General features: G+C 40.6%; 1 protein-coding gene across 1 annotated transcript; it reads right to left on the bottom strand.

Moving 5' to 3' along the window:
• Nucleotides 1-212: 212 nt before the first annotated feature.
• Nucleotides 213-10170, bottom strand: alkbh8 (alkB homolog 8, tRNA methyltransferase). Its single transcript, XM_061828324.1, has 12 exons — nucleotides 9993-10170; nucleotides 8927-9060; nucleotides 8735-8838; nucleotides 8417-8548; nucleotides 7421-7516; nucleotides 7206-7310; nucleotides 5404-5474; nucleotides 4875-4981; nucleotides 3627-3784; nucleotides 3114-3379; nucleotides 1721-1870; nucleotides 213-1016 (listed from the first exon to the last, which is right to left on the bottom strand). Exons 1-12 carry the CDS (start codon nucleotides 10128-10130, stop codon nucleotides 390-392), a joined length of 2088 nt encoding a protein of 695 aa, XP_061684308.1. The 5' UTR covers nucleotides 10131-10170; the 3' UTR covers nucleotides 213-389.
• Nucleotides 10171-10627: the final 457 nt, after the last annotated feature.

The following is a 10627-nucleotide window of genomic DNA, read 5'->3' as shown; positions in this document are numbered from 1 at the left end:
AGATGTGAAAAGATCAATGGTGTCTTTCTTTGCAACTATCTCGTGTTTGAATGTGGGTTTCAATATGGGCACTTGCGCCTTTTCCACAGGTGCGGCTTATGTACGTACCAAATGGTATTTCCTTTACAAAAGTACTGGGTGAGGCTTATAATAAGGTGGGCTCTGTATGCCGGAAATTACGGTACATTCTATTTAACTCTAAAACACATAACTGCTAAAAAAAATAACATTTTATTTTCCATTTTTTTGTTAACAGTTCGACCATGGGAAAGATCAACATTCTGCTGAATATATTATTGTAGTTCCATCATGGATTCTCTTTGAAATAATCTTTCATATTTCCTTTGCTTGCAATGTGTTCTCTTCCATAAATTCAGATCTTGCGGACTTCAACTGTGAGATGTCTTCTCTAAAATGACACACCAGTTGCCCTGGTCATGGTAGCTACTCCGTACTTTGACTCCCTCCACCTGCACACACAGCCGCTCTAACTCCCCCTGCTGGAACACGTGATAATAACGATGGAAGACGGGCGGCGGGCCGCTCTGCTCCTCTGACTCATGATGACTGTCAGCATTACTGCGGGATCTCACATCAGACACGGCGCTGTCTTGATGAGACTCTTTCAAAACCTTTTTACATCTTGTTTTGGCTACGTCCGTCTTCGCCACTTCCAAGTCACCTTCCCTTCTTTTTCCTCCTTTGCCCTCTTTCAGATGCCACGGAACCAGAAGGTCTTGAGCGTGGAAGGCGGTGCGATTAATGTGAACATGAAGTTTGTCGCCAGTCGCTTTGTAATCATCTGCAAGTCTTTTCTTGATATCTTCAGGGTTGTTACTGGATTTTCCGTCAGGGTCAGTGGTTTCTTTGGAAATGTGGTTTCTAGTGTTGTGGTCTCTGAGGTACTTGGATTTCTGCTGCTTGTACTCTTGCTCAAAGGCCCAGACATAGATGAGAGCATGACCGCCGGGCTTCAAAAGTCTCACCAACTCCTTCACAGCCGCCAAGCGGCGTTCCTGCAAAACAAACATTCAAACAAACAAACAAACAAACAAACAAACACGGGCACACATTTACATATTTTTTAAATTTCTATTATAAAATTTAAAATGTCAGTGAGCAGCTATAAATGCTTGACGGTGGATTTGATCTGAGAATTGGACCGTAATTTCCGGCCTACAAGCCGCACCTTTTACGTTTACGTGGTGATGTAGCTAATTTGTGCATTTTTTTCTAACGGCCGCAAGTGGGCACTCGAGTGGAAAAGGTAAAAGTGAGACCGGTGGAATATATGTGCCGAGGAAGTGACTTTTACCAGTCCGGCCCTGATAGCGCTGCAGTAGCGCATTACTGCTGTGTCTCAGTGATTTTTACCGGTATGTATGCTATCATTAGCGTTAGCGGGGTGGCTCTAGCGTTAGCGCGGCGGCGCTAGCGTTAAACTTTCTATGTACCGCCTTTTTTTGTAAATATCTCATGTTTCAATGTCGGTTTCATTGTGGCAATTTGCGGCTTTTATACAGCTGCGGCTTATGTACGTACCAAATGGTATTTCCTTTACAAATGTACTGGGTGAAGCTTATGACCAGGTGCGCTCTGTAGGCCGGGAATTACAGTAATTAAAAAATATGGGGAGAGGATTATGGAAACCATGTCTTTCGCCTTCAGGAGGTGAAAGAAAAGCAACGAGTGTGTGCACATGAGTGTTTACTTTACATACTGGGGTGGAAAAGTGATGTATGACAGCTATAGAGATGCAGGCGTCACAAGTCCCCGTTCGGAGCGGGACGCAGAGGGCATCGGACACAAACGCCTGGAAACCTCGATCGGCACAGATTTGGACGAGGGCGCTGCTCCGGTCACAGCCCACCTGGAAAACAAAAGAAAAGACAAACATCACATTCATTATCTTATCTTTTACCCAAAGACAGAGGTCACCATTCAAAAAAAATCCTACAAAAACAGTTTTTAGGTGATGCAGGTGCTCAATGCAGAGAACAAGCATAAAGATAACATACAAACACCAGACAAGAAGACGGGAGCCGAGATTTGAAACCAAGAAGAATGTGAGGCAAAAAAAAAAAAAAAAAAAAAACAGACTTCGCACAATAGGAAACTACAGTACAACCTCGGTTCTCGAACACCATCCGTTCCAGAAGGCAGTTCGAGAAGTGATTTGTTCGAAATCCAAATCGATATTTCCCATTACAATTAATGGAAAAAGTAATAATACGTTGCTACCCTATAAATAGGCTTTTTAAAACTTTTTTTTTAGCTTTTCCTGCTTATAAACTGCACAGTAGAAATACACGTATAGTTGAAATACTTTACAATTTAAGAAAAATATTTAGTTTTTGCTGAAAATGTATGCTTTAGTAGTAGAGTAAGCAAGGTTGGGAGTGCATTCCCGTATCTGTAGTGACTTGGCCCCCAGCCTTGTAAACTTTTTTTTTTTTTTACTAACAAAAGTGCAGAATAACTTTAAACAAGCAATAATGAGGGGAAAAAAAGCTAAGAATTTTTTTTCATTTTCACAACAAGTAACATACAAAAACATTAACTTAATGAAATCTTTGAAACAAAACAAAAATGCAGAAATGCTAATGGAACAAAACATGATTAAAGTTCACAAGAAAAAAAACAATGCTAAACTATCAACTATCAGATCTCTTGGGTGGGGGTGGCTCATAAATGGAACTACCGGGACACGTCTGGGTATAGCGCCTCCGTTCTACACAATAACAAAGCGCGTCGTGGGTGGGTCAGCTGGTCGCGTCCTGTGTGTTACGTTATTTCCGGCTTTTTTCGGGGGCCTTCGAGCACTGGATTTTTGTCCGAAATCAGAAGCAAAAAGATCGCAAAGTTTTCATTTCCAAATAATCTGAATAAATTACTTCTTCCTATCAGATACAGTTAAAAGTCATCAGTCAGGTCTTTAGTTGCTTGTGGTGTACAGACATTTTATTTTGCTACACTTGAAAAAGGAAGAAAAATGATCACAATTGATGATCAGTAAACAGCAACAGCTAAACTTGCATGAGTGACTGTTAGGAAGTGGCAATTAGAGTCACACAATTACAAGATATTAGTACGATAAATCAAACAGTACTCACACTAATGACCTCCGGGTTGACACCCAGATACTTCCCATTTCCACAGCCCACGTCAGCCAGCACGTCTCCGGGCGAGAGCGAGGACAGGAAGTGGCACACGCGTGGCCACGGGGAGTGGCGCGTGCTGCTGAAGTGGGGAGCGATTGCGTCGTACACCTGGTGGACGAACTCCTCCTCCAAACGGGCTGCGTCGCGGCGGCCTTGAGGAAGCGAGGGGGGACGTGGTGGAGAAGGCGGTCCTTGACTGTCGCAGGCAGAGGGAAAAGCTGAAATGTGTGCGATAAAAGAAGGAAATCAGCCAAATAATTTCTGATGAGCAGTGAGGGAAGACTGTAGCAGCCAGTATTTTAGTTATTTTTGTCTATTCATCCGCTGTGTATTTTAACTTGCACTCCGTCTTTATACAATTAATTTCACAATGTATGCTTGAATGTATTCGGTAGTATATTTTAAAAATACATTCTAAAAAGTTAAGTACACAATCGTGTCATTGGAAACTTGAATCGGGCTCACCACAGCAGCAGGGTTCACGTCGGATCTTGCGGAAAGTGAAAGACGTCCGGGTCCCCCTTTTACTCAAAGTGAGCTGGTTGACGGCCCCTAAGTCACATGTAGGAGTCTGGCGTTGTGAGTCACAGGCTGGGACCATGTCAAATTTACGAGGAGTGATGCTAGTTAAAAAAAATAATAATAATGAAAAAATAAAACAATAAACACAGATCTAACAGCGCAAGAAGTGAAAATAAAGGCTTAAATGCATAATTTTTAGTCTGTTATTAATGAAAAAACAGCAGCCGGAATGGACCCATCGGTTTTTTCACCACAAAACATGAAAATCACAAAAATCCTCTCGAGGGATTTGTTTTCAAGAAGAACCAGGAAGTGACGTACAGGGCAGTAGCGCACTCAAGCGGTCTCGTCTGTTTACACTAGTTTTACCTGCTGTAAGCTAGCTCGTTGTTCCTTCGTGTGAGCCAAAATGCCGGATCGCTGTATTGCGCGAACACTCGTGAGGATGGATTTGCTCTTCCTACTTTTCCAAAAGACCCGCTTCGTTGTGAAAAATGTATCGCACGGGTGCAAAGGACGAGAGCTTTGTGGGTTCCAAATGACAGGTAGGTGTGTTTCGCTACTAAAAAAAAATTGTTTTGGGGTGCCACCCCGGCCGAAGCCGTGATCGGCGGACACGGCGCCGGACGGCGGTGGCTCATCTCTGCTATGCGGAGGTGGACCGGACGGGGAGGCGGTTTGGCTGTGGCGGCGTCGTTGCTCGTGGGCGGCGTTGTTTTTATCAACGCCACGCGGAGGTGGATTGGGCGGGGTGGTGGTTTGTCTGCATGTGGTTTGGCTGTGATCCGCATATCATCTAAATATGGCTTGAAATGATACGGTAATATTGCCCCTGTCACTTCACTCGGTTGTGAGGTTTTCTCTTCTTCGAAAAGAACTTCCGTGTTTGAAGGGGCGTGTTCGTCTCCCATAGTAGGTGGCCCAGTGTGACGTCACGGGCAGAAAACGCAGCCAATATGGTGACCACTTGAATCTCGAATGAGACTTCTGCAACTTTGCGCATAGATGAGGTGCTCTCCACTCATATTTATTTTTTTTCGTATAGACATTGAAGTGAATAATGTGATATGTATTTTTCATTGCAATATCTATTTTAGAATGTTTGTAGGGATGCCACTTTCTGTCTTCTGGGAGTCTAAACGATGTTCATGATGAATTGGATCAAAAATGGAAGCCCTGCAGTGAACTCACCCGTGTGTCCAGAGGTAACGGCTCTCTCCATGCATCACCAAGAGGCTCCGTCCTGGCAAAGGCACATTTACAACACGACCGTCCGGATGGCGAAACTCCATCACAGTCTGGAAGAAGACATGCAAAAACTGTAAAATTGCAACAACAAAAAAAAGAAATAAAAACAGTACATCTGAAAACAAAAGAAATGGACCAATGCTTTTTGATTAGTGACCTCAATGGCACCAAATAATATCCGGCTGCTGACTACACTGAACTGCACAAAAACTGATATGTCCTCTTACTCTGGTTGTAATTTGTAATAGATTAGGACTGAACAATATCATAGTGAAAGATATTTTATCAAGAGATCTTAGAATCATTTGGTTACCTTATAGATGAGAGAGCATGATACAATTATTTCAGAACTTCTTTGAAAAAACCTTTTGAGGATAGGTGATTGGTGCCATTTCATCAAAAGGTGCTTGTTTGTCAATTATATAACACTACGGCTGAAAGTACTTTGACGTCAGCAAAAGTAACTTAATACCTTTGACCCCAGGCTGAGTGAAAGGATGGTGTCCTCAAAAGCAGAGTGAGTGTCCACATGCGGAGGTATACCTACAAATGTGACAAATAATCATTTGTGGAATGATGCAAACATGCTTTTTTCATACTCAAAGCCAAAGCTTGATTGCGACATCAAACTTATTTTTTTCATGAATCCCAGCTAAATAAAACAATTCCGATATATTTAATTTGACATTCATTAAACAAAAGATCATGAAACAAATTTGATTATCAAACAAATATAATCCAAATATACACAGAATAGTGAGTTTCTTTCGGCTTGTCACGTTAGGGGTCGCTACAGCGTAAAATCTCTGATGAACGCTCATATTTGTTTGGCACCGTTTTTACGCCGCATGCCCTTCCTGACGCAACCTCTCTTGAATGCTGTTTTTATATCATAATTTATTAAGGGAAAAAAAATTTCAAAGGTACCAGGCCTTTATCAAAGAATTATCTTAAAAAGGCTGTTCACGCGCAGAAGCTTCCCAATTCCTGGTGCATTAAAAGAATTGTGCAAGAAAGAATCAGCCAAAATATCCCTCATAAAGATATGAATAACTCATTGTATTTGTCAGTAATAGAAAATGCTTGATTTTAGCAGCGGTTGCTGAAGTTCGGCCTAACCAGTTATTCAGTTCAGAGGGCCTTTACTTTTTCTGCACGCAGCCAAGTAGCTTTGAAAAGTGGTTTCTTCCCTTTATTAACAAAATCACCATTTAAAAACTGTATTTTATGTTTACTTGAGTTATCTTTCCCTCACATTAACATTTGTTTGAGTGAAACACTAAAGTGGGAAAACCAAGCAAAACATACTTTTAGAAGGGGGCCAATACAGTACTTTTTCAGAGAACTAAATGGATATGCCGGTAATTTCTGGACTATAAGACGCACCTGATTATAAGCCTCACCCAGTAAATTTTTAAAGGAAAAAAAAAATTGTACATACATAATCCGCGCCTGTGTTTAAGCCGCACGTGCCCAAATTGAAACATGAGATATTACAAAGAAACACGCTACACAGAAAGGGTTTTCAACGTTTGAATAATACACCTCAGCTTTTCTTTCCAAACGGCGCCTGTGACGCTGCAGTAACACAGCAGCAATACGGTAGTAACACAGTACTAACAGGGCTGGGTAAAAAAAAAAAACATACCGGTAAAAGTCACTGAAACATGGCCGTAACACAGCAGCAACACAGTTTAAGCTACTTGCTTTTATTACCTCTGAAAGCTTTTTTCGTCTTTTTACATTGCTCCAGTTCTTCCCGCTGCCATTTCCAGCATCTCACCATCAATTCATTTATGCCAACTTTACATGCAGCAGCTCTGTTTGCTTTTTTATCAGCCAGCTCGATTGCTTTTAACTTGAAAGCTGCGTCGTATGAATTTTGAATTTCTTCTGGCATTTTCCACCATGAGGGTCTGTTCAGGCTAATTTTATTCATTCACAAAGTGCGAAGTTACATTAAACTTGCGTCTTCCTCGACACATATATTCCACCTGTCTCACTCTTATCTTTTCTGCTTGAGCGCCTCCTGGCGGCCGTTAGAAAAAATGCATAAATTACACGCATCATTGCATAAACCGCAGGGTGGAAAGCATGTGGCAAAAATCGCAGCTTATAGACCGGAAATTACGGTAATTAAACATATTTATGTATGATTGAAATACCGCCTTAAGCCTCTTCAAGCAACTTTTGCTTTGTTCTTTTTCATCCATCCATTTTCAGAACTGAGCAGCTATGATCAAATACTGTATGCGTACATAAGTAATAACAAACCTTGTCCAGACTCATATTGATTCACAGTCAGTTGATCGGGCATGAACTTTATATGTCGATTCTCCATACACCTCTCCAGTACAGGATGGCACTCCTCCGGAAGACCTGGATACACACACCTTTGCAATTCACATTCCGCTTCCACCATTAATTATGCAGATGAAAATATGTGAAAATAATTACAATTGCTCTTAGTTAAATGCAACTGGTCTTACCTCCAGGTAATGGCTTGTCCTTGTCCACGTTGTTGCTGTCATAGCGAAATTCAAAGCCAAAATGTTTGACTCGTCTGTGCTTCAGAGCTTTTTGAGCTATAGAAATAAAAACATTAGATGTGAGTTGGCAAAAGCATATGAATGAAAAGTCATCGAGATAAAGCCACACACTTGTTGCGGTTATGTACTGTCAGTACGTAGTAATAACTGCAAAGTGCGTTCAACATACGTTTGCACCCTTGGCAAAACAGAACTTAAACCACACATATGCAGCAAGGAAAACAAATAAATACCTCCATTTATTTATTATTATTATTTATTAAGTATAACGGTCACATTAGCGACACGGTGGATCAGCTGGTAAAGCGTTGGCCTCACAGTTCTGAGGTCACGGATTCAATCCCGGAACCGCCTGTGTGGAGTTTGCATGTTCTCCCCGTGCCTGCGTGGGTTTTCTCCGGGCACTCCAGTTTCCTCCCACATCCCAAAAATGTGCAACATTAATTGGACGCTCAAAATTGCCCCTAGGTGTGATTGTGAGTCTCTATGTGCCCTGCGATTGGCTGGCAACCAGTTCAGGGTGTGCCCCGCCTCCTGCCCGTTGATATTTGGGATAGGCTCCAGCACTCCCCGCGACCCTTGTGAGGATAAGCGGCGAAGAAAATGGATGGATGTAAGTAGGAAGTCAACAAGTGTCCTAGAATAGATAATGTTCAGACTTCAAAGGTTTCATTTTGGATGAATATTGACTTTTATGTCAGACTTTAGCCATGTACTACAAGCCGCCTCCATGTCAGCAGATCATGTTTATCTCTAAGTGCAATTTTATTTTATTTGCGTTTTGATAATTTGTTGCTGTTTTAAAATTAAAATATTGGAACTCAACAAAGGTAAACATTTTCTAATATATTTTAAGTAGTTTTGGAAGGACTTGGTTCAATTTAATAAGCATCAGCAATCATAACATATTACATAAATCAAACGGGGCCGCCTTACCGGTGACATCATCATCAGTGGACGACCAGTCAATGGCCGCCAGCAGGAGAGCTTCTTCCTCTGGAGAAACAAAGTCCTCCACTAACGCCAGTCCAGCTGGCCACGTCGCACATGGCTGCTTCTCACGCGGCACTGTAAATATACACATAAACGGCAAAAAACATCTTTAAGAATGACCGATAATGCCTGCTAAAACTCTAACCAAACTAGCATCTTTACAACAATCAGTCTCAATTTTGTAGTTTGGTGCACATTCCAATAAAATCTATCAAGCCTGTGGTCCCAAATCCAAGACAAATGGCAAAAATTCTGCAGTACCTGAGTCCACAAAGCTAAGATAAAGCGTCACATAATTCTCCTCTCCGCACTGAAGTTTTTGACCATTCAGGTGGATGTGAGCTTTCTGGGCAATCTCCTCAGATCTGCATAAAAAGCAACACCATAAGGAGGCAAATATATAAAATTTTTCGAGGAAACCTATCCAAAACATGGGGGTGTTATTGATATTACCCATATGTGACAAAAGCATAGGGCTTGTGAGGCGGCATCAGGATAGTCTCCACGTCTCCCATCTCTTTCAGCACGGCAGACAACTCCTCCCGACTGACGCCATTCCCCAGGCCGCCGTTAGCCACCACCAAACTCTGCAGAAGACAAAAAAAACAAACAAAAAACATTTCTTATTCGACGATCTGAAACAAAAGATACAAGAGTCATCATAAAATTTATTCTCACAAAGTCACAAAATATCAGAATTTTATAAAAGTCGCTCCATTCCTTTTCTTCTCTGCAATGTGTATTTTTAAAGATAACTTATAAATTAAAAAACAAAACTGGATTGTTTGTTGCTTTTTAAATAAACCATACATACATACAGTAAAGACTTGGTTCTCGAATAAATATAAATAAATATATGTCTTAAATTATTTTATTATATAAAGTACATAAACTTTACATGTATTTCTATTATGCAATTATAATAATATTTTATACAGTCATAGCAAAAATATTGGCCAGGGGTGCGAATATTTTTTTTGTAGCAGAGTACGACTGTACATAGCGCATCCATCCATCTATCCATCTTCTTTGCCGCTTATCCTCACTTCGGTCGCAACTGACTCTGGGCGACGAGTAGGGCACACCGTGAACTGGTCGCCAACCACTCCCAGGGTAACGGCAGAAAAACAATAATGCAGTCGCACGCGAATCTGCGGGCAATTTAGAGTAATCAATTAACCTACCATTTATGTTTTTGTAATGTGGAAGGAAACCGGCAGGCAAGTGAGAACATGCAAACTCGACACAGGCTGTGAACCCGGGTCCTCAGAACTGTGGGGCAGCACATAACAACCCCTATACGACATAAAAAAAAATATATATATATATATATATAGCATAAGAAAAGATATATCTACATGTATACATTTACAAAATTAATGGGCTAATATTCACAACAAAGTCCTAATGCGTTCAATGTTACAAAAAAAAAAAAAAACAGTGTATCAGTGTGGGACACTGACTGCGTCCACTTCCTGTGATCAAAATATGTACACATTTATTGAATTGTATGAGTTACCTTAGTGGGCTCCGACGTCGTAGTGATCCCTTCGTGTTTCAGCAACGTGTGACTGGATTTAATCTGTTTACGGAGAAGTTTCTTGTCCACTTTACTCCTTCGGCAAGCTTTCAAATTATTTTCCACGCCTAGCTCCATTGTGCGACAGTTCAGTTTTGTCCGGAAGAAATATTGGAGAGACATTGATGGTTCCTAGACTGAGTTTTGGATTACCTCTACGAGAGAGAGGTGGTTATAGCTTGCAAAAATTTAATCAATACAGTATTATGTTGCGATAGGCGGCCTGGAAAATTGATGGATACCAATATAATACTACTACTACTACTAATAATAATAATAATATAGGGGTGTTATACCTTGCAAAAATACAATAAAATTAAATTAAATAATTAACTAATACAGTATTATGTTGGGATAAGCGGCCTGGAAAATTGATGGATACTAATATATAATAATAATAATATAATAATAATTATAATAATAATAATAGAGAGGCGGTTATACCTTGTGAAAATTAAATTAAATTAAATAATACAGTATTATGTTGAGATAAGTGGCCTGGAAAATTGATGTATACTAATATTTAATAATAATAATAGAGAGGTGGTTATACCTTGCAAAAATTAAATTGAGTT

Source organism: Syngnathoides biaculeatus, chromosome 8 (assembly GCF_019802595.1).
Source record: "Syngnathoides biaculeatus isolate LvHL_M chromosome 8, ASM1980259v1, whole genome shotgun sequence".
NCBI classification, from domain to species: Eukaryota; Metazoa; Chordata; class Actinopteri; order Syngnathiformes; family Syngnathidae; genus Syngnathoides; species Syngnathoides biaculeatus.
Note: the sequence above shows the minus strand (reverse complement) of the source record. Positions and strands in the feature narration are given on the sequence as shown.